The 25,838-nt window shown below is 32.5% G+C and overlaps 2 protein-coding genes across 5 annotated transcripts in view; one reads left to right on the forward strand and one right to left on the reverse strand.

Annotated features, from left to right (window-relative positions):
- Positions 1-15,952, forward strand: part of Shmt (serine hydroxymethyl transferase) — a 34,914-nt gene extending 18,962 nt beyond the window's left edge. For 3 of the 4 annotated variants that reach the window (XM_035368244.2, XM_035368246.1, XM_035368245.1), the window contains exons 5-8: positions 678-788; positions 898-1,020; positions 6,128-6,355; positions 15,698-15,952. In XM_035368244.2, the coding sequence (XP_035224135.1) occupies positions 678-788; positions 898-1,020; positions 6,128-6,355; positions 15,698-15,864 (629 nt within the window). In that variant the 3' untranslated portion in view covers positions 15,865-15,952. Of the gene's footprint in view, positions 1-677; positions 789-897; positions 1,021-6,127; positions 6,356-9,142; positions 9,757-15,697 lie in introns of those variants that run through there. The other variant, XM_085827207.1, reaches the window with a different exon arrangement.
- Positions 15,953-22,413: 6,461 nt separating this feature from the next.
- LOC146994379 (uncharacterized) lies at positions 22,414-24,250 on the reverse strand. The gene has a single exon (XM_085827208.1). It carries the CDS (start codon positions 24,089-24,091, stop codon positions 22,841-22,843), a length of 1,251 nt encoding a protein of 416 aa, XP_085683334.1. The 5' UTR covers positions 24,092-24,250; the 3' UTR covers positions 22,414-22,840.
- Positions 24,251-25,838: the final 1,588 nt, after the last annotated feature.

Raw genomic sequence — 25,838 nt, forward strand, 5'->3', positions numbered from 1 at the left:
TAGAAGGTATTCTATTGGCAGCACTGAAGTTGAATGAGCTTTCAGCTTAATAAGCAATATTTCCATGACAAGATGTTTAACTTTACAAGATCAAGACAGATCAGACAAGATCTTTAACTGTACAAGATCAAGATAGATCAGGCAACATCTTTAACTGCTTTCAGATCTAATGGCAATCCCTTAAGAGGGAAGTCTTTTAGAGAATTCATCCTGAAAACCCTTTTTGAAAAATAACCGCTAGGCCTTGAAACCTCTTAAAGTTGAATTGAGATGAAAGAAGGAAAATAATATGAAACAGCTTTTAGCATAAATTGTGTGGTATAATTAAATTTAATCATTATTATTTTACGTAACTTGCATGACATTATGTAATTTTTTTATTTTAAAATGTTTTCATATGTTTATATGCAGTTATTTGTATTTTCTATTTTTTGAAAAGTAAAACAGTTAATTAGAATTTGATATTCTGTTTATGTTATAAAGTGCAAACTTATAAAAATTTTTATGGCTCAGAGTTGCAGTATATATTATCTGCTCATAGAATGTATTGCTGTATAGTCTTTTATTTATTGTTATATCTTCTTTATTTAATAAAGTCCAAAATAAAGTAAAATATATGTTATACTTAAATACCATGTGAAAGTATAGTTTAAAAAAATTCATGATTGTGATTTTAGGAGTTCGTTCTGTAACAAAAGCAGGAGAAGTCATGTATGACCTTGAAGAAAAAATTAATCAAGCCGTATTTCCTGGACTACAAGGTGGACCACATAACAATGCAATTGCAGGCTAGTATTCTAATTTATATGGTTGGTATCTCTATAATCTTTGTAAGTTGTTAGATAACTTGACAATTGTGTTACAAATGGTTTAATAAACTTTTCTTACAAAAATTAGGAATTGCAACAGCATTAAAGCAAGCACAGATGCCTGAATTTAGGAAGTACCAAGAACAAGTGGTGTTGAATGCAAAAACATTAGCCCGCGTACTTCAAGAAAAAGGTTACATATGTGTTACAGGTAAAGCTACAGATAACATAATTTTCAGTTACTTTAAAATAATAAATTAATTTTTTTTTTTTAATTTGGAAGAATGCTTAAGAGTTGTAAATTATAGTATGTAGTATAAAATACATTCAACTGTATTCTTTCTGTTTTATAAAGAACTTTTAATAATCTGTTTAACCAGTCCCCCCTTTTTCTCTCTCTCTCTTTTTTTTTAAATAAGAAGTTTCTATTTTTTAGTTTTATGGTGACGTAAAAGCAATATTAATTTATTGAAAAGTACACTTTGAAGGGTCTGACTTCAGATTTTGATATCTGAAACATCTTTAGCCAGATTCTTATTAAAAATTTCTAGACTATTACATTATATTATGCTATAATACATACTCCATCTGGTGTCTTTGACAGCTGTTACTGCTGTGCGAAGCAGTAAAGGCTTTAATTTATTTTGCACATGAACTAATATATAATCAGTTTTCGGAGGACTTTTGTCCAGTAGACTCGAAGATCTTTAACTTATTTCATATTTAATCAGTCTGATACTAAATAAACGGAATGATTTAAAAGAAATAAATATACTTTTTAACAATTTAAGTCACCTGTTTTGTTCTTTTAAGTAATCAAAGTTTCTGAAATATTTAGTCTGCATTATGTCTAACTTATAATTTTTGTGAACATTTGCAAACATTTGAATATAAAGATGTTTCAAATGGGTCATGTATTACATACCTGGTACAAAATTGTTAGCTTTTTCAGCTTTACGTATTACATTTCCAGTTTTACAGTGAAAATGATATAGTGTAAGTCAGGTACATGATTTTCTTCTTTGCTGTGGAGAGATACAGAAAAAGACAAAAAGTAAGAGAATATACATAAACTTGCTATCTTCCTGAAGAAAAATATGCATACAATCAATAAATGTCATGTCCCAGTGCCTTCTATCAGCTCTAGACTAGCAATCTCCAGATTGGTAAAATTATATTTACGGGTATCCGTTGGCAAAAATTGTCAATTTTTGGCAGTACATGGATATCAAGTTTGTGCAATTCTTCGACGTGTCATTTTGGCTTCGTGTAGTTGCGTTTCTAAAATCGCTGCTACACAAAGCCAAAATAACAAGTCAAAGAATTGCACAAACTCAGTATCCATGTACACATGGTCCTATTTTCACTTTAAAAAATTATCACAGAATTGCACAAACTAAGCATTGCGCACTCCATTGACTTTAACCATGTACATATTGACCTATTTTCTCTTAAAAAAACATCAGAAAATTGCACAAACTTGGCATTGCGCACTCCCTTGACTTTGTCCATGTACACATCAATATATTTTTCTTAAAAAGTCAAAGGAGCACCCAATCAGTGGCCTAGGCAAGGGGGGGGGGAATCTGTCCCTGGAAGCAGCATCCAGGGGGTGCCAAATTAACGCTATGAAATTTTAGAATGAAATATTTTCCATTGTTGGCACATAGAATCTTCAGTTGTCCCCGCACGCTGAAAACACTAGCTACGGCTCTACACCCAGTTCTAGGTAAAAGTTTCTTTACGGAACATTCAACTACTCAGGTTACCATAAATGAAACAACAACTTGGCGATAGATAAAACAACAACTTGGTGATAAATGAAACAACAACTTCGCAATAATACAAGGGGTACCCTTCAGTCTACCAGACCTTCAGACTTTTTGATCACACACCTCTTAGACAAAAATAAGTATTATAAGTTGTATCCCATATAATATAGCATATAATATAGTGTAATGTGATAAATTGTAATATACATGTACTTTAAAGCTGCATTTATGATGCTGAGCTCCTCAGAGACTATTGAAACTAGACTCAGAGTCCAGCGAGAGAACCTCCCACTTGCGTGATATACAATCATACACTCGTAAGATTCTACTTCATACACTCGTAAGATTCCTACTTCTTTGTTGTACCCCAAACTGTCACTTTGTATACTCCACTTTGGAGAAGACCTCAGTTTTCTGACTGTTTTAGCAGGTGCTAAAGCTAACAGGGAGTAAAAACATAATTGGATTGGTTATCTAAAAATTTTGAAATAAATACTTAAAAATTAATTTTGCTTATATAAGTGTAAATTTTAAAAAAATGAAAAAACAAAACTGAAAATTTATCCTTAAAAAATAAACATTTATGTTAATGCCATTTTGCCAGAAAATTGCTTTATCTTTCACAAGAAAAAAGGGGAAAAAAAAACATTTATTTTACATGCAAAAAATAATCAAGCAAAATGTATTTTTGAGTAATATAAAGACTTGAGGAAATAAGGTGTATATAAAGTAAGGTATATTGATAATTGTATAAAAAGTATATCTTAGAAGTAGCCATAGATGCAGATCATATTGAATTTCTTTATCCTTTCAAATTACTTGCTATGAAGCAGAGTTTTTTTAAACACTTAAAATTTAAAAATCCAACATGAATTTTATAAATAAGTTTTAAATAGCATATTATGTTGCATTGTTATTAATGTCCCCTCCCTGAAAGTACTACTTTGATTATAAGCTATGCAACTTCAACTGCCATCAACAAAGAGGAGATTTCATCATCACCATTAGAACATGAAATATCTTTTAATAGATTTTCATGACTTTTCTATTTTGAACTTGATAATATTAAATAATATTGATATTTATAATCAGTAATAGAAAATAAAAATCGCTGTTACACAATTTTGTTGATATAACAGTGTGTAGCAAATGATAGCAAAGAAACTGGATTTGAAAACAAAAATCTGTCTCAGTTTATGAAACATAACTACAATCATGTTTTTATAGGAAAAGTAAAACTTACTCTTGGAAAATTTTAGTTACTTAAGTATTAATGCAACGACTAAACTAAATATTAAAAATGCACCAAACTTGGGCAACCATGCCTTTAACAAATGACATTATCATTTTCATATTTCTTTTATTTATTTCTAAATTCTATGTTTTAACAGTTTTTATAAATGTTTTTTTTTTCTTTAAGCTCAGTTTGGTATTGTCCCAACTGGTGATCTACCAAATTTCATTTGTTAGTTAATCAGTTTTATACTAGATGGCACCAGCTCTTTTTCAGACTATTTTGTTTGGAAAAGCAATTTTTATGCTTATCGTTTCTTTCACATGCAATTTTTCCGTTGAATTTGCGAAAAGTTTTTTAAATGCTGTTTTTGAATCTTTGTTATCAATTTATTCTCGAATAAATTTCATGTTTACATTACAAGAAGTTGAAATAAAAAGCAAATGAAATAACTGTTATCTTAAGCAGAAACAGTGTTTAAATTATCTATCTAAAATCCATTCTCTCTCTCTTTTTTTTAGTACTCTGCTTATAACAAATTGTTTGTAAATAGATTTTGAAACAACTAAATATACCAGTATGAAATTGGGTGTATTTTGTCTTACTTCTTATCTGTTTCATTCCCTATATGCGTGAAATGCTTGATATAATCTATATCCATAGATTATATCAAGCGGCTCACTTTTAGTTATATTAATATCGAATAATTCATTGAAATATTTAAACCAGCTACTATAATTAAATATATATATATATATATATATATGTATAGTTCTTCCTTTTATTTGCACACTGAAAGTTTTCTTACAAACAGCATAAAACACAGCAAAAGAAATAAATACTTTGCAAAACGTAAAAAATTATTATTAAATAATAATAAATCTGATCATGCAAATTTTAGTAAAACAGTTGAAGCAAAAAATGTGTGAAAACAACGATTTTAGTGACACCACCTATCGATTCATAAAATAACTAAAGTTTAGTAATTGTCTGTTGGGAGAATATCCTCAGTTTTTAGGTATGCACCTCTGAGATTTGCCAACAATTGGAGAAACTGTGGTAAAATTTCTGCTGAAATATAGTATTTTTTCATAAAACCATAAAAGGGAAGAATTCTTTTGAATGTATTCTTAAAGTACAGTCAAAAGTCGTTAATCCAGACTCGTCGGGACTTCGGCAATTCCGGATTATAGATCATCAGTTTAAATCTGGTAAGATGGCATGCAGACATTACAAAATTAAAAATATGAAACCATAATTTATGAAATAAAGAACAATTATGATCTAAAGGGTATCAAAATTTACAAAAAGAAAAAGCTTAATATTTATTTGTTTACTTTATTAAACATTTCTTTCAATGTAAGTTGTTTAAGTTGCTTCGTTTCATGTGATAATGCTTTCTCTTTAATTCTATTAAACAGGCATAATTTCTTGTTTAGTTACTAAGTTCCGCTGTTCAAGTCCTATAATTGCTGTGTCTAGAATACCGACTAATTTGTCAGTCGAAATTTTTTTGTTTTCAATAACCTCTGTTACTTTCTTCACTATCGAAAGCGAATTATAATGACGAGGAACTTGTTGTAAATCATATCAAAGACGGAGTGCATCGAGATGAAATACTTCATTTAGTAAGGAATTATAAGCCAAATAAAATAAAAACATCTGCCCTGAAGATAAGGATAGTGCTGACAGATCAACTTCCAATTCATTGCGTGCCACGGCGTTTCCCCCCGCCGAGCAGTGTGAAATTGATAAACAGATTTCGGATTTCGAAACATACTTTTGCTTTAGATCCTTTACATATTAGCAAATATATATCGGAAATTCTATTTGATATAATCGAAAGTTCAAGCTTACTTTTATAAAATTGCTCTAACAGTCTGCAAAAAATAATAAGCGGGATCCAATTTGAACATTAAGGAACAACGCAATCATTAACATTAACTGAAATAGATAATTAGATAATTTTAGCTTACACCGTCCGTTATACGTTAAACGCGCAGGCGAAAAAGTATTCTGCATTTGCGCACACGCATATGCGCAGTAGTCAAGGTCTTACGCGCACGCGTAAAACACCTGTGCGCATGTGCCAACGCGGCACATGCACAGAAAGTTTTTAGCTTTGAGGTCCGAATTAACGACTTTTGGCTGTACATGAATATCAAATTTTACTCCAAGAAATACTTCTCAAAAGTTCTTCAAATAGTCTTTTAAGTTTGATGGAAAATTATCCTGTGTTAATCTGTCTATGTGGATTCTATCTTATTTTTATAGTTGTGAAAATACTCTATATGTTCATGTAATTATTTCAGGTGGAACAGATAATCATATCGTATGGGTTGACTTAAGGCCCATCAATCTGAATGGCTCTCGTGCAGAAAAAGTTCTTGAAGACATCAACATTGCATGCAACAAAAATACTGTACCAGGAGATAAAAGTGCATTGAATCCTGGAGGAATTCGATTGGGGACGCCAGCTCTTACAACTAGAGGCTTTACTGAATCTGACATAGAAAAAGTGGCTAACTTCATCCATAAAGGTATTCATGCATCTTAAATTTTAAATATTTTACTTGCTTGCCTACAAAAACTTAGTTTCTGTACTAAAAACATCTTTCTGAGTAATACACATTTTCAAAGAATGATCTCATATTTTTAAAAAATATTAAAATAATTTAGCCTGTAACAGTAAAAGAACACATATTTCCTTAGTTTTACCATAAGGTATGATTAATACTTAGATTGTAACTTGTGCAGCTTATTTTCTTAGCAATGATAGACAATTTTGTTTCTATCATCCTTCATTGTCTAATGGAGCAATTTTTGTACATGTAGCTTTGGTCCAGATGTCCTGTTTGCTTTTAAACTATAGCAGTTAGAATACTGACAACTCTTTTAGTTTATATTAGTAGTTTTAAATAATTTAAACAAAATTATTAATTTAAGTAAAAATTTAGCCACAGATAGTGTTGCTTCATCTCTAATGAAAAATTTGCAGTATATGAAAGTGAGTGATATCAGTCTGCGTCTATTGAGCTGAAGCAAATTATTCTGATGTCTTCTTTCTGTTGTTCTGAAACTAATTATACAGTACAAGTTCCTAAATCTGTATGTCCAATACTTAAAATGACCTGATATCCAGCAACACTCCTGCAACACAAGCAGTTTTTTCAGTAGCACAAGCCTAATGCTTCACATATGTGCAGTAGACATTTTTTCATAATAAAGCATATGGAGGGTCTTGATTCTTAATTTCACTTTGGTACTAAATCAAACACATCCATGTTGAAGAAACACAATCATTTATTAGTATAAATCTGTATAAACAATAATTTGGGTCCATAGCCACCTTATTTCTTGGTATATATCACAAACTAAAACATTCTATCAAAGCTGATGATGAGTTTTATGCCACTTGAATGTCATATCGTGTTTATACTAACCTGGCAAATCATTTTTCATTACGTTTTGCTTTCATCATCATATTACTGTCAGCTCATGGTAGCCTGAGAAATAACTCACGCTGGGATGTCTCCAACTTTTTTTTTTTTAATATCAGTAACTGAATACTAAACAGCATGGTAACATTTTATGTTGGCATTACACTTGGTAACAATTACAGACTTCAGCCATCTCTGTTGCAAAGTGTTAAGGGTATTCATCAGGAGAAATTTCTAAAAACAAATTTTTTAAATGACATTCATAAGGAAAAAAAAAAATTAATGCTGTTTGAATTAAGAATAACTGATTTCTTGTTCCAATGATCCTTAAGAGATTTTTCCATTATGTCTACCGAAGCATGACAGGTGAATCATCTGCCATGTGGAGGGTGTATGTTTACCATCTATAAATTATTCTTATAACTGGAAATTGTTTATGATGAAAAAGTCTTCTAAAATGCTGTCAGGTGCATAATGGAAAACTACTGCCTTAAGTAAAAGTGGGATTTTATTTCATCAGGACTCGGATAAGCTTTAAGCAGAAGTGACATAAGTATAATAAATAGACATAAGTAGATAAAAAGTAGTAGTAGACATAAGTATAATAAATAACAAACTAGTAATAATTAGGCTTAACTTCAACACAGGGCACAGGCTTAACTTCTTTAGGAGCAAGACAAATATTTTTGGAACACATCTTTAGTTATCAGTCTCGTGATACATCGCCAGCTTATAGCAGATGCTCGCTAAGCTAACTATGAATTTGAAGATTTTCAGATATCACAAGCCAAAAGCAAAGTTTTCCAATTAATGGAATCTGTGAAGAAATGTGTAGAAGTGATAATGATGATATAACAGAAGTATTTTGTTGTGATTAAAATGCCCCAATAATCAGTCAACTAATGGATGGTAAAATCTGTAATATGGTTCCAAATCTAGAAAATATTGCTACCGATTGTGAAGAAAGTGACAGAGAAGTTGTCTAGAATGAAAACGTTTTACTTGACAGTCGAACGAGAATTTTTGACACAGTAATTACAGGTCTTTATAACTGAACAAATTAATAAGTCTATGTATAAAATTAATGAGAAAATATTAGCATAAAAAACGAAGCAGCTTAAACAACTTATATTGAAAGGAATGCTTAATAAAGCAAACAGTTATTGAGTTGCTTTTTTTAAAAGGTCCGCAATGCTTCATTATTTCATTAATAAGTTTCAGATTTTTAATTTTATAATTTCTTCATACAATCTTACTAGATTTAAACTGATGACCTGAAATCTGGAACCACTGATTTTCTAATGAGTCTAGATTTCGGACTTTGCCCTAGTCTTTTTTATAATTAACCTTTTAAGCACTGAGTTCTGCATTGCTATATTGCATTGTTTGGTGACTTTTTATGTATTATAAGATAATACTTGCTGGACTGTTTAGCATATTGATTATATGTGTTTTTAAAAAAATCTCTAAATTAACCTGTAAAAAATAAAAAGCTATTTTGCGACTATAAACACTTGAAATGCAGTTAGACGTATTCCATGCTTGGTATCTGTGGTTCACAATTTTGACAAAGGAAAAGTCACAGTTTAAATGCTCTGAAATGGACACTAAGTGACACTTAAGGTAACAGTAAACTATAGAAACTTGGATATTCCCAATACTTTTGCTTTCTTACAGTACTTATAATTACAACAGCTTGCATGATCATAATTAGATTGATGTATTCAATGATGAAAAATGCAAATATTCACTGTGGGATATGTTTGTTATCTCAGCTTGCAGCTGTCCTACAGATTAGTATGTTTCTTTACCTTCTTGAAATTGTCAAATCTTATCCATGTGTACTGTAATCTGTTAGTAAATTTGTTCATTATTCCCTTGCTTTAGGAAGTTCCCATCTATGAGAAAAATCCATTGTATTCCGTTACCATGAGGAGACGGCATTGCTGTGCGAATCTTTGTTGAGACTTCTTTGGGCAAACTTTCCTCCGACACATGCACTTTGGCTGTTGTGGGAGCTGTTATCTTCCAAGGAGAGAAGCATGTATTTTTGTTAGCTTCGAGTCATTCCCCCATATCCACTTCCATAATATTTCCTTATTAACGTTATGCACAGGAAGCCATCCCATCACATGCCTCTCTAGTAGCTGTTTGCTCATTTTTTCAACTCTTTTCTGCCTTATTACTGAGTCTCAGTTCTTTCCATTGTTTACAAGGTTGGATCGCAGTTTGAATGCCAATGAAAAAAGGCTCGAATTGGAATTTCGCAGTTTCAATCTGCAATGGCCCAGACAATGTGACAGATGACATGCAGGCTCTCAAACATCTTGATGGCTTGATGCAAGGGATTGCAGCTGGTTAGGTTAAAGTCGTCTATCTTTTTTTCTGTACTTCAGAACCATTTTCCTCGACTTTGTTGCATCCTCCGTGCTGTCATTAGAGCTTTGTATTCTCCATGTTACATTTTTGCTTTTTTAAAAGTTTTTTTATTATTTCTACCATTTCTTGAAACAGTATATTATATTACATGTGATCAGTTATCACTCATTTTTTGCATGGTAGGCTAAAATGTCATAATCTCTTTCTTTCAAATGTAAGAGAGAAAGTATACTATTGTGTGTAATGTATTTTGCATTACATTTAAATTGTGTGTTATGTAATGTAGTACATTACTTAACTTTATTAAACTTTATTATTGCTTTATTTGATGCTGTATAGTTCATAATAATGATCTTAAAATAAATAATTTATCAAATAAACTGTATTTATATATGTTATATATATATTTATGTTTCATAAGAATAAATTGAATTTAATTAAATAAATTTAATTAAATAATTCTTTGCGCCATTGCTGCAAAGAATGAAATTTAAATTTAAATAAACACATAAATTTAATTTAAATATAAATTTAATTAAATAATTCTTTGCGCCATTGCTGCAAAGAATGAAATTTAAATTTAAATAACAAACACGTAGAAAAGTAAAAAAGCAAATTTAAAGCCAAAATTAAAAAAAAAAAAAAAGGCAAATTTAAAGCCAAAATAATTTTTTAAAAATGCACAAACATATAAAAGATTTAATTTTCAAACTAATCTACAATATCATTTAAATTCCAAAGCATAAGCAAATCAAGTGTAAAACCAATCCATGAAAATAAATTCACTAATTTAGCAAATTAAAATTAATCCAAACAATTTTTTTAAAAATGCATAAGTGAATGACTGTTGAGCAGGCAGGAGACAGACTTATCAAGGGGAAGTTGCCTCCAAACCTAACTCTCCACTCATTCAATTCGTGTTTCGTCATTCATGCAGACAAGGGTAAAAGTCAAAACCAAAAGTAAAAAGTGAAGAATGTCTAAAAAGAAATACCAATAAAGTGGTACCCTTAGAAATTAGCATTTAAGAATTAAAGTTCTAAAAGGAAAATACTAATGAAGTCTTTTTATAAACAAGCAAGTAAAGTCAAGTATTAAATTAAACTATTTTTTAAAAAAATTAAATTTAAAAAAAAATTAATTTTTTATAAAAAAATAATCTAGAAACCAATGTATTTTAGAAACCCTTGTCTACAGAAACCTCCCCGACACGAATATGCATATCAATAAAAAGAAACTAAAAATGAACTAGACATAATCCATATAAACCAATAAGAAACAAAAAGAAGTAATTCACAATTTTTAAAAAACAAATATATACTTAAAAATATAATTTCATATCTAGAAAATACTTAAATACTGAAAGCAAGTAAATAGTAAGTTTTAATTCTAACTTACCTACTATATGAGCGTTGGGGTCTGTAAAAGTGTCTTTAAAAAGAAGTAAGTGTGTTCAAATTAATTATATAGATGGCGCTTATGTAGGTAAAATTGAGTGCCAAGCTGCTATCTTTGTTATATTAAAAATTTTTTGCAAACATTAATATTAAAATATATAAAAATAAATCTAGAAAAAATTAAATTAAAAATGCCTAATTTTGGCTTTAAATTTGCTTTTTTACTTTTCTACGTGCTTGTTAAAATTTTAATTTAAATTTATATATATATGTATATTATGTTATATAGGGTGCGGCAAATAAAAGTGCCGGGCTATTTTACTTTCCTCACCCTGTATAATGTATTAAACATATATTTATATATGTTAGACAAATGTCCTGTTTTATATAACATTTGCCATTATCTGCAACGAAACATCAGCATATACACTCATGGATGCAAGGGCACTTATGTATTTCATTGAACATATAAAATACCATCAATATGAAAAACAATAAAGTGTATTTTTTTTTTTTTTTTTTTTTTTTTGCATTTAACTCTGATTTTGGCATCGGAATAGAGTTTCCTAAAAAACATGAATTACTTCGACTCATCTAATAGCCAGTTTATTAAAGTAATTCTGCAGTACAACAGCTGTTGTGAATCTGAATCCTAATCTTTAGGGCTTTTTATTCATTATCTCTGCTAGCATTTTATTATTTTATTTCAAATATAAATACTGTAAAATAAAATGAGACGTTGATTATGCACACATTATTATCCAATCATATATTCTGTAACACACCAAAAGCGAAACACCAAGGAGTTATCTGAATGGGACAAAATAGCATATACCCACATCTTGCAATAAAATAATGTAAAAAATGTGTAAATAATTTAACTTTTAAGGGCCGTTCAAACTGGGATTTATTTGAGCTAACAGAGTCAGTTCCATGCGTTTACTCAGTTATGCATGCAGTTAAGATTTTTTAACTCTGCACTATGAGGAAATGGTCGGCTAAGTCAGCTGTCTCCGTTAGCTCAGGTAAACCCTACTCTGAATGGCCCTTTAGTGGCTAATGACTAGCTGGAGCAACAGAGCATACAGGCGATATATAAAACTGACGACATTAAGGCTTAACCTTCATGTGAATGTGGTTTTGTCAAGTTATGTAGCTTAGACCATTGCATTGCAGATGGATTGGCAAACAATATGAGCAGATGTCACCATTGGAGAAATGATGCAAAACTGAACGAAAAGAAGCAGGATGGTCAAATAACAGGATTACTAGGCATGAGGTAAATCGATGCTACCATTCGATGACGTTGGCTGGAATTGATGAATCATTGCTGTAAAGAACATCGAGAAGATAGTGGTCAATAAAAAGTGAGGTCAGAGTGATTGTTCGATTGGCACTCAAAGCCCCTGATGTGTCTTTTTCAGTAATCTGATATGTTACTGGGACACCAGCTACTGCAATGATTACTAATAGGCAACTCAGCAAACCGGTATTCAGGTCACTGAGACACATTTACAATGGTGCTGGGTGCATTCATCCTGGGATCTCGCACACTGGAGTAGAATTGTTTTCAGCAACGAGTCCTGCTTCGAACTCAGCCCTGATGACCAGTGAAAATGTGTCTGAAGACATCCAGGATGATGATGAGATACTCACATGACTGTCCTCTGCCACACAGCACAACAACTAGGAACTAATGATATGGGATGGCATTTCATTTGATAGCTGGACTCCTTTGGTTTTCATCCGTGACATACTTAATAGCACGGCAGTAAATTTATGAGATTCTATGCCACATAGCCTTGCCCTTCCTTTCGCATATTTCAACAGGATAATGCCTGGCTTGCACATAGCACACCTTTCTATTGCTTGTCTTGTTGCTTCTTTGGCCAGCACGATCGCCAGATCTTTCCCCTATAAAGACATTTGAGTTCTAATGAGCTGATAGCTCCAACTCTTTCTGGTTTGCACCAATCTAACTCGCCAGTTGGAATGTGTATGGCAAACAGTCTCCCAAAGGGACACCCGCCAACTCTACAAGTCAATGCTCAGCCTGATAAGAGCTTGTATCAGGAAGTAGCCCAATGCATTATTGATTTTTTCCCCTCTTGGAACTGTATTTCCTGAATAAAACATTCAACTATGATACTATTAGTGTTTCGTTTTCAATACTATAGAATGTATATTACCTGGAATATATATAATACAGAATGTATATTACCTGGAATGTAGCAATAACTATAGGCAGGCAAGCACTGTTAGTCATCTTTGCACAGCTCTCTGTTGTTTTAATTTTGGTATATGTACTGTCAAAGCAAGTACATCGCTTGTATCCTACCTGAAAGCTAGTTGAATTTTGCTAACATAAATTTAAATATTCTGTACAAATGTGCAACCAAATATTTGTATATTTTGTTTACTTATTCCTCCCCTCCTTGGTAAGTATCTCATGTTGGTTGGAAATTCTGTCATCATTGTTTATATGGCTATTTCATGTTTGGATGTCGTGGGTATAGACGTTGTTACGTACCATGTCATATATGTGATCTTCTGTATAAAGTATTGTTAATATAGGATACACATATGAGGCCTGCTCAGTAAGTATTTATCCGCTTTCAGTGTTTCAGAAACTGGCCTTGTTTACTATTATTTGACATAAATTTAAAACACAGTAAATCACACATTTGAGAACATTTTGCCTTACAACTATTCAGTTAAAAGTGACATGCCATTGAGTAAGCTCCTCTATCATATTACTGACATATCCATCATAACTAAGCATACAGATTACTAAACCTTGAACTAAGCAGTACTAAAATTTTATCTGTGCTTTACTCTTATCAGCATCTTTGTATGGCTTCTTATTCATAAAATTGTGACACAATACAGCTGCTGTTCTAGAGCAGTTCAACCAAGCAGTTGTGTAGCAGAGTGCATTCTGTAATATTTATTTATATTCTGCAAAAACCATTCTGAGTCGCTGCAAAACTGTCTCAAAACTGGATGATCAATTTCGAAGATATCTGAAATGTCTGTATACTCTTTGAACCAAACCCCTCCCTCATATGAATTGATAGGTTTGATAAATAATTATATGAAAAAGGAGGAGACTAAATATATTGGTTATATAAGGTCTTTTTGAAGGGGTCATAGATATGTTCCAAATGCTTAAGAGGGTTAAAAAGAGAATTTTATTTGAATATAGTGTTTTAAAGCGTGATATCTTTTTTGATAGTCTTCAAATATGGCAGGTTAATTATTTTTGTATTAAAATGTATACAAAGATACTATTAATATACACTACACTGGTTTCCAAAAATTAAGGAAAAATCACAATAATAGCAATGACTCATTCAAAAATAAGAAAATCTATATAAAATTTGAAAATGTTGTCAATTAAGAGTTGCTGAGTAAAACTGCAGTATGCAAATTAGTGGCACTGCAGTTGGAATATGTCATCTGCGAGGAGCATAAAACTGCATGTAAGCCTGCAAATTTTGCTGTGATACTGAGATAAGAAATCTGGGATCGCCAATTCAATAACAATAACTTCAAGGCATCAGATAGAAATGGCCAGATGACTAAATGTGAGTCCTGCAGTTCATAGACAATTGGCAGCAATTTCTAATCACAGATTTGGCACCTAGGAGGTTCAGACAAGGACGGCCAATTGCTACGACGAGCGCCGATGACCAATATTTGTAGTTATGCGCACAAAGAAATAGAACCGCAACTCTGACCCTCCCTTACTGCAGTTGTTGGAAGGTTGGTGTCAACATCAATCGTGCATAAAAGACTTCATGAAGGAGGTCTGTACTCGAGGCGACCAGTCATTTGCATGCTGCTCATGTCATGTCATAAAATGGAACTTATGAGGTGGGTATATCAACATGTCCACTAGGCGACTGAACAGTGGATGGCTGTTTTCTTTAGGGATGAGTCCAGGTTTAGCCTCCAAAGTAATAGTAGGCATTATTTGATTTGGAGAGAACTTGGAACCCATTACCATCCATCAAACATCCATGAAAGTGTTGCATATGGAGGAGGCAGTGTTATTATGATTGGGGTGGTATCTCTTTGGGTGGATGCACAGACCTCCATGTCTCCTCATGAGAAAGTGAATATTCAGGCTTATAGAGATAACATCCTTGATGCCTATGTGCATCCTTATGCTGGAAGAATAGGTGATGATTTCCTGCTACAGTACAACACTAGACTGCACAGAGCTTGTATTATGGATGATTATCTTCAACAGCAAATAATTCAGTGCATTGAGTGGCCAGCTCGATCACTAGACCTAAATCCTATCGAGCATGTTTGGAATGCTTTAGGAAGTCATAAATTGCTCTCAATCCTCCCCTGGAGACCCATGCTATGCTTGCAACTGCTTTTGAAGTGCAATGGTTTTCACTTCCTAAGGAACTGATAGACCACATAATTGACAGCATCACATATCACTGTATCTGCTATATTGCTTCTAAAGGAGATCATACTCCATACTGAAGGTAATTTTTCCATACCAACCTGACACATCCGATTTGTTCATTTTGTAAATATACTAATTTCTATAACAACAATCATAATTTTTCCCTAATTAATGATAACCACTGTATTATTGATGAAATGTAATTGAATACATTATAATAATGCATTTTTTACTTCCAAGGTCTGCAGTTAGCTCTTGATGTAAAATCCAGAAGTGGTCCAAAGCTGGAAGATTTTAAAACTAAATTAGCAAAAGATCCTGAATTCCAACAACGACTGAAAGAAATAAAGAGCAAAATTGTAGAATTTGCTTCCAAATTTCCCATCCCTGGTTATGAAGAGTATTAATTTCCAAGAAATTTTTATATGAAAAACTTTGACAACTTAAATTTTTATGTGAATTACCTTTTACGAGAATAAATTTTATACAAATAAATTATCAATTTCATTTGCTAACATAATTTTTAGTACATTTAAAATTATTTTACTAAACAAAACTTGAAGTTTGTGCATTCAGTCTCAAACCTTTAAAATAAAATGACTCGCATAGATATTTTGAGTACCCAGTTTTTTACTTTTAATGTGTAAAAGTTATATTTACATTATATATACAAAGCAACAAGGCTTTTTTATTGTTGTTGGCATTAAGACTATTAATTTCATTCATGAACTTTCATTTTACATTCACAACTCAGCCAAATGTTACTGCAGTAAATTTTTCATTCAAAATTTAATAGTTTAAGTTTTTGATTTTAAATGACAAACATGCTTCTTTCCAAGCAATAAGATTACCATTATGACTAATTTCAAAATAACTAAAAAATTTTAAATATAGCATAAATATAATATATGAAACTTCCTTATCATATTTACTTTGTGCTTATTTAGAGTATTTATTTATTTATTCACAGTTCACACAGTAGTTAACAAATTTCTACATTATTCAAGCCTTTATACCAATCTGCTATCTATCAGTCTGCTTACAAAAGTAAACAATACTGAAAAACACAGATTTCTTTTTATTTATGTATATGAACTTACAAATGTACCTGGTAATAAATTATTATTAAAAAATTACAGGATTAAAAAGGAACTAATAATTGAAAAAAAAATTGTATTCGAAATTCAAAATCTAGCCTTTTCTTAATGGAATAAAAATTTTAGAAAAATTTCACTCATATAACTAGGTGCATGGCCATATAGAATGTATAAATAGCTTGCACTATTTAAATTCTAAATAGAATAAAGACTTGATAACAAACAATTCAACTAAATGTTAGATAAGCAATAAATTATTCTATATTGTTATCTAAAAAAAAATGTCAAGGGAAACATAAAACATGCAAATGTGCCTATTTCAGGTTTAAAAGGTTGAATATTATTTTTGTATGAAACATACACTGCTGGCCACCGTAAATGCAACACCCTGAAGGAAAGCATGCAAATAACATGAAATTTACAACATGCATTAGCGGAGGTGAGATGATTAGAATTAGGTGAAATGATTAGAATTTCAGCGCAGATGCACATCATGCACGCCTGTGGTGCCACTTCAAAGTGCTATTTAAGGCTTGAAGTTTTCGATGGTTTCAAGTTTGGCAATTGTGGATTTTTTCAAAAAAACGATCAATTAGACCTCATAGTAAGCAGCGATCATCTTTTGATCAAGTACCCGAGTTCGACAGAGGAAGGATAGTGGCCTACCGAGAGTGTGGAATATCTTTCAGGGAAATCGGTAGTCGTGTTGGATGAAACCAAACAACTGTAATGCAGATATGTGTTTGTTGGATGCAGAAGGGTACGACAGACTGACGTGTTCGATTGCATCCACCTCAGTTCACCACTTCACGTGATGACAGAAGCATTGTGCGCATGACAGTAACGGATCATTCAGTCACATCACGAACCATAGCACAGCACATTCAGTGTGTAACGCATCATCCAGTGTCTGCGCATACCATTCGACGCCGTTTACAGCAGAGTGGTCTGTCTGCAAGACGTCCATTGCTTCATGTACCCTTGACACAGAACCATAGACGTCTCTCCCGCCAGTGGTGCGATAAAAGAAGGATGTAGATGGCAGAATGGAATGAAATTGTCTTTACTGACGAGTCACGCTTCTGTCTGCAACACCACGATGGTTGGATTCGAGTCTGGAGACACTGTGGAGAGAGGATGCTGAACAGCTGCGTTATGCACTGCCACACTGTTCCTGCACCGGTATTATGGTATGGGGCGCTATTGAATATCACTCTCGCACTCCTCTAGTAGGCATTGCCGGTACTTCAAACAGCCAGTGCTACATCTCCGAGGTGTTGGAGCCAGTTGTCCTTCCTTACCTTCAGGGCTTGCCCACAGCCATATTTCAACAGGATAATGCGCGACCACACGTGGCACCTATTGTCCTTGACAATTGATGGAGTGGAAAGTCAGGTTGAACATTTTAAAAAAATACTTAAAGGAATAATTTAAGGAAATATTCAACTCCAAGGATGCAGAGATCAGAATGGGCACAATAACTCTCATTAAAGTAAATTCCCATTCTTCAATGTGAAAATCATTTCCTCCCATTTTCTTAAATTTCGTTTAAATGCTGCAGAAATAACCTCCAGTAGCTCATGAAATTTATTGCACTGCTATTAAGTAAATTGTTCAGCAATACTTGAACAAGCAGAGTTAAAAAATATTTATTATTAAGAATGAGGGGTGATCAAGAAGTTTGCGTGTCGAAGACTTGTATGGTCCAATATCTTCTGTTTTGATGCCTTTAGCAAAAACTCCCAGATTTTTGTAGCATTATGTTATGTTAAGCTTCCATGTACACCTTGCGCACACAAAAAAGGGGACCGTTCTATATCTCCCATTCTACTGGACCAATTGTTGAAATTTAACTTGCATTTTCCATGTCTTGAAAGCACAATAGCACTGTTCCAACATAGGTATTCTGACACAAAATCGGACTTCTGAAATATTATACCATCCCCCTCCCCCATATTTCGATTCTACAACTTAAATTATGCCAAGTTTTGTAAAAATTGTTCTAGTAGTTTTTAAAAAATTAGCTCACAAAATTTTAGCTCCTCTATGTTAATTGAATTTAGTATATATTTATTAATATCTTTTTTTTTTATTAAGCTTATTTGATTCAACCTTTCACATTTCGAAATTTAGGTTCATTCCAAATAAAATTCACCCATTTTTTATGATTTCTTTTTAAAACTTGTATTTTTAAATAATTTTCATAAATTTTTCGAAAAACACTTTCAATTATAACCTATAAAATTTTTACCATCACCTTAAAGTATGTATTTCTAAGCACACCTGCAAAAAATTACGAGTTTTTTTATCAAATTTTCCTAAGATATACGTGAATTTACATATTGGGATGTTTTGAAATTTGGCATATTTGTTATAAGCAATAATACTGCCAAATGTGGTTCATGCACTTTATTAAAATTTTTTGAAAGTGTGAACAATATCCTCTTTTCCACTCACGTACAATGAGAAACAGGAACGGAAAATAGCTTAATTTTGCTAAATGGCACAAAACTGAAAAAAATGCACAAAGATAAATTTTTAATTTCACCAAAAATTACAAAATTTAATACAGTCAAAAGTTTTTAATCCGGACTCGTCGGGACTTCGGCGATTCCGGATTATAGATCATCAGTTTAAATCTGGTAAGATGGCATGCAGAAATTATAAAATTAAAAATATGAAACCGTAATTTATAAAATAATGAGCAATTATGATCTAAAGGGTATCCAAATTTACCAAAAAAGAAGCCTAATATTTATTTGTTTACTTTATTAAACATTTCTTTTAACGCGCGGATGCGTAAAGCATACCTTACTCATAGCCGAAATTAGAAAATTGCAACCAGAAAACTATGTGATTTGTATTCGTGATATTTATAATGACGAGGAATTTGATTTAAATCAAAGACGGAGTACATCGAAATTAAATACTACATTTAGTAAGGAATTATAAGCAGACTAAAATAAAAACATCTGCCCTGAAGATAACGATAGTGTTGACAGATCAACTTCCAGTTCATTGCGCGCCATGACGTGCCCCCCGCGCAGAGCAGCGTGAAATTGATAAACAGATTTCGGAACGGTTAGATAAACAAAGGATATGCTTTTATCCATTTTTTGTAGCAATTCGTTTTTTGTTTGATGGACATCGAAACATACTTTCGTTTTCTAGATCCTTTCGGAGCTCCAGCATCGGAAATTCTATTTGACATAATCGAAAGTTCAAGCTTACTTTTAGAAAATTGCTCTTACAGTCTGCAAAAAATAATAAGCCGGATCCAATTTGAAGATTAAGGAACAACGCAATTATCAACATTAACTGAAATAGATAATTAGATAATTTTAGCTTATACCGTCCGTTATACATTAAACGCGCACGCGAAAACGTATTCTGCACTTGCGCAGTCGTAAATGTTTTGCGCGCACGAGTAAAACGCCTATGCGCATGCGCAGAAATATTTTAGCTTTGAGGTCCGGATTATAGATCATTCCGGATTACGGGTGTCCGAATTAACGACTTTTGACTGTATCTAGGCATAATCTGAGTCTTAGAATCGAAATATGGAAAAACATTGGTATGTTGTATCAGGAAAAGTGTGATTTTCTGTCAAAATACCTATGTATGTTAAATCTAATGTATAACCAAAGTCGTGATTTCAAGACATGGAAAACACAAGTTGAATTTTGACAGCCAGTCCAGTAGAACAGCAGATATAGAACTGTCCCTTTTTCTTTGCAAGGTGTACAAATTTTTATAGAATCTCTTCACTAATATCTATAGACCATATATCTAAACTTCTGTAGAATTTTGACCTAGTTTATAGAAAATTGGGCAAGATTCTAGAGAAGTTTGCATTTTTTTTTTATTGAATTCGGCAAGGTATTTAACATAATAAAATGCCTAATATATAAACTTAAAATTAATATTAAAAGGCAGTTGAATATATATTCCAGAAAGAGGGATTTATCTAAAACCACATTTGTATTCACTATAAAATAAGGGTGCTGGAAACGTAAAGTTAAATAATACAATAAATATACACATTTGACCAAAATATTTTGGTAATTTTCCCTTTTGCCGGCGCAAACGATAAAGTTGGCAATAATGGTGCAACTGATACAAAACGGAATAGCTTCCCTGGTTACCTTTTACCCATCATTTTCAACACAAGTCGCAGCCTTTTCGAATCAAATTGTTTCTTTCAATACTGGCATACAATTACATAGAATTTTTACTAGTTAAATTTTATGCCTTAAGACCATTTGCGATAATTAATTAGGATGCAATCATACCACTCACTTGAAGAAGAAAATATAGAAAAGGAAAAATCAAGGGTTAAATTCATCAAATCTAATGAGAATGCACTAGCGAAGTAAAGCACTTCGGTTTTACATAATTTCTGTATAAGCTATTCGTACAAATTGAAATAATTCTTGCATTTAAACTTGTATTCCATAAGACTTACCTTGAAATTAATCTAGATAATTAGACTTTTGTAGCGTAGTTTACGTGAGATAAGATCACTTGGAGTCACGTGATATGAACCGGCGAATCAGGATGTTGGAGCATGAAAGCACAGTAAATTCTTAAATTAATGTCTTTTTACAAAATTTTAAACCACATTAAAATGTTTATGCCTTCAAAATTAAAAATTCTTAGAACTGACATTTATTAATATTTTTTGGTACTTTTCCGTTTCGCCGGCGCAAATCTCGCCAAGCAGACTTTGTTGGCGACAACATACAGTATACACATAAAAAATGTTAACAAATGTTAGTTCTAAGAATTTTTTATTTTGAAGGCATAAACATTTTAAAATGATTTATAATTTGTAATAATAAAGACAATAAATTTGTAAAAAGACAATTTAAGAATTTACTATGCTATCATGGTTTAACATCCTGATTCGCCGTTTCGTATCATGTGACAAGTGATCTCATCACGTAAACTACGCTATAAAAATATAATTATCGACATTAATTTGAAATTAAATCTTAATTTTGAATACAAGTTGAAAGAAACAATCAGTCTGGTAAGAAATGGCAGCGACTTGTTTTGGAAATGAGGTGTAAAAGGTATATTCTGTTTGGCATCAATTGTACCATTATTAGTGACTTTATCGTTTGCGCCGGCAAATGGAAAAGTACCTATTTTTTATATGTATGCTGTCGCCAACAAAGTCTGCTTGGCGAGATTTGCGCCAGTGAAACGGAAAAGTACCCATATTTTTAGTAGACTGAATTTAAAATGCTGAATTTTCTGAAAATTGAAATTTATAAATATATATATATATATATAAGTGTACATTATAGGCATTTCTAGATTATCAGAATTTTATTGTATATGACAGGAGTGGCCAAAGTGTGGCTCACGAGCCTTATACGGCTCTCGCAGGCAAATTCTGCGGCTCATGCATATAAAATATATGTATGAAATATATTAAACCAAAACTATTCAGTGCACCAAAAGGAAGTAATTAACTACTTTAGACTCTTTTTACAAAGTTATCAGGGATTTCTTTCTATTTAAAACCTCTTCCACTAGTTCTATAATGATGTAAATATGAACTTGTGGATTTTAGAAATTCTAGATGCTGCTCTCGAACATTCCTGAGCACAAACATGCGGCTCTTACTGACATGAAGTTTGGCCAACCCTGGTATATGACTTCACCTTTTATATTCTGAATTTTAGAAGTTTAATTCATAAATTAGATGTAGCTATTTAGCTCAGAACTGTTTCAAGTATTAAACTGAATTATGAAATGTCAAATTGTTATTTTTTTAATTTATTTTCATGAATTTTTAAATGGTACATCCTTCTCTGTGATTGTTAGAGTATACTAACTATAGTTCTCGAATCAGATTTTTTATTTATTTATTTTTCTAAAAAATTTTAGTTAAAATATATATTTACACTTCTGCAATTAAATAAAATATAAATTTTGATACTGGCACGTTAGCAAAACATAAAATTATTTTGTGATGGTCAGGAATATTATAAATTGTGATAAATTTTTTACATAAAAATGTAGTGTTTTATTCAAAAGAACTCTTAAAGTTTGAAAATTAATGAGAGTTTTAAGAGATGCTTTTTCAATTTATTATTATGTATATAATCCTGGTTCTGTTTCATCAAGGTTACCAAATCTGTAATGTCTTCAAGATAAGTAGATTGAAACATACAAACTATTTGGAAATTTATCACTTGTATCTGGTTAATCCAAATTTTCTATATTCACTTGTAATATTATCCATTTTATATGCATTTATATCATTATCTTAATTTTATTTGTCAGTCTGATAATGCATATTTTCAACAGTCTGAATAAGAAAATGTATTTTAGGATTACATTGGGACTTATAAGTACTTAGACATATTTCACATGAATAAGGTTTTTCTTGAGTATGGACTAAATAGTGTCTTTTAACATCAGAGTGACGTTTAAACTTTCTTTCACACATTTCACATTTAAAAGGTTTTTCATCACTGTGAGTAACATAATGTACTGACAGATCAGACTTGCGTTTAAATTTACTTTTACAAATAGTACATGCATAAGGTTTTTCTCTAGAGTGGATTAGAGTATGTGTCTTAAGATCAGATCTACGACTGCACCTCTTTTGACAAATTTCACACACATATTGCTTCTCACCAGTGTGGATTCGACAATGAGCTCTAAGATGAGAAGAAGAATTAAATTTTCCCTGACAAATAGTACACACATATGACTTTCTTTTCTTCGGCTGGGCAGAATGTGCTTGGAGAACAGATAAAAAACTAAATTTTCTTTCACGAACAGTAAATTTTAATGAAGCATCTTTTGTCATAACTGCTTGTTCTTCAAGCATCTTTTGAAAATTTTCATATTCATAAGATTTGGTTTCAATATGCATTAAATAATGTTTTCTGAGATTATCTGGCCGATTAAACTTTTTTTCACAAATTTCACATTCATAAGGATGTATTTCAGAATGAAGAAGAGCATGAACATTCATATCAGATTGACGTCTAAATTCTTTCCCACAAATATCACATGCATAAGGTTTTTCTTCAGTGTGGATCAAAACATGTGTTTTAAGATGAGACATACGCCTAAATTTTGTTTGACAAATCCCGCACTCAAAGGGTTTCCCTCCTGTGTGTATTAAAGAATGCGTTCTAAGAGAAGACGGGCAGTTAAAATTTCTATGACAAATTTCACATATGCAAAGTTTTTTATTAGAATGCATTTCATAATGTCTTCTCAGATGATATTCAGAAGAAACTTTTTTCTGACAAATTTCACATGCATACTCTTTTTTCCTAGTGCGAGATCGAATTTTAAGTTTAGTCTCATGTTTCTCTTCATTCTTAATCTGAAATGAAAGATCTTTTTCTTCAGTATCTGTCATAATATTCTGGCTCACAAAACTGGATGGTTCATATTTAATACCATGCATAGTAAGACAGTTTGGGATACTTTCTGTATGCCGAGCTCCCTGACATAAACACTCTGCGCGTGAATCTGCGCAAATGATCAGGGAGGAAACTAGCATCTGAGGGGCTAGACGCTTGTAAACTTTCGTGTTACATTTCACAAACAAGGGTTAAATGTGCTCGCAACTAAGTGGTTAATACTAATTAAATGATCACAAGAGTCTATCTGAAAATAGTCGTTCGCAGATCTTCAAGAGAGGAGATGGAGAAGAGACTGGAGGAGTTGCCAGATCTTCTGGGTTGTAGGAATATTTACCAATAACAAACGGGTGGCTAACACCCGCCTAGAACTGGAAAAATTCGACCAATCAGAGAGGATCAAGGAATTGCAATTTACGGAGTTCATAGGCAATTATGCCTTTACCTCCACATCTTCAAAGGAAATTAAATCATCCGAAAGAGGGGATTGTCAAATAGGGTAAAATTTTGATAAGCCGAATGACTTGGAGTAAGTGCCTTCACACTGAGTCAAAAAAAGGCAAAAAACTCAGAAGGTCTTAATTTTGCGCCGAAAAAAAAGGGCCAGAATAATTTAGATAGGGGCAGCCATAAAAATTTTGACTAGAAAAATAAAAGGTGAAGTTTCCTTGAACCTTGATAATCATGTTTAGCATACGTCAGATGAAGAATATACGCAGGGGAATTCCGATGCGCGTTCTTCGAGGTGGGAGGGAGGGGGGAACCTGTTTACAGGTCGAAAAAGTAGTTCTGCCAGTGATCAGCTGGGAGGGAGAAGTTTCATATTTGACCGCTATTCCGTGCGGTATTTAAAGGCCTAAAAGGACGCTGTTAAGCGCCTAAGAAAGTTCCTTTTTAAAGGAAGAAAGAAGCTATAATTTAAAAATCTTTACAGTTCTATTTTATTTGATAAGTTAAAGTATTTTAAATCAGTCATGTTTGACTGTGATGTTTCTTATTAAAGAAACGTTAAAGGAGGTTCCTCGAGTTAATGCCGTGCGCATTAAAGAACTTTAGAGGCGGGGGGGTTAAGAAACGAGAGGTAGTTATTCACGTGGCTATCAATGTGCTCATATCTAGCCCGTTTAAATGGCAGAGCTGAATATTCCCTGTTAAGAACCGCTCTGGGTCTTTTCCGGGAAGAAGCAACAGCAGAGTCGTATACAGGTAGCATACGAAGCACAGGATTTGCAACACGTTGAATATTTTCGAAAAATTTTTCCGAAAGTCGCTGTATATAGCGATTAATGGGCATAGTTTTGAGGTCATTATGAATCTCTTCGTTCCGTACGAACCACAGAGCTTTTAAAATTTGCCGAAGCATTTCAGATTGAAAAATTTGGACGTTTTCTGTTAGTCAGTGCAGATGGGCCCCATACGGGACACGCATACGTAAGAACCGGCCTAATCATTGATTTGTAGAGCAAGATTTTGTTATCAGTTGACAGGTCGCTGTTACTAGCTAAAAGGGGGCGTAGGGCGGTTTTGACAGCTGTCGCACCCGCTATGATTTTGCGGATGTGAGGCTGCCAAGTTAATTTTGAGTCTAGTAAAACACCTAGATATTTGTAAGAAGAGACCTAGGGAATGGGTTCACCGAAGAGCATTAAATTAGGTAAACTTGGGATGTTTCTTCGGATGAACATAGTGGCAGCACATTTTGCGACATTAATTTTGATTTTATACAGACCGAGCCAGAGTTCTAAGGTCGAAAGGTAACTCTGCAATTGGGAGATTACCTGGAGGGTGTTGGAGTGTTGTGAAATGATGGCTGTATCGTCTGCGTATAACGCAAGATCGATATTTAGGGCCTTAGGAATATCATTTACATAAAGGTTGAAGGGCCAA

This window comes from Stegodyphus dumicola, chromosome 11 (assembly GCF_044657685.1).
Source record: "Stegodyphus dumicola isolate Sdum_Otavi_A_Nest chromosome 11, ASM4465768v1".
Taxonomy (NCBI): Eukaryota; Metazoa; Arthropoda; class Arachnida; order Araneae; family Eresidae; genus Stegodyphus; species Stegodyphus dumicola.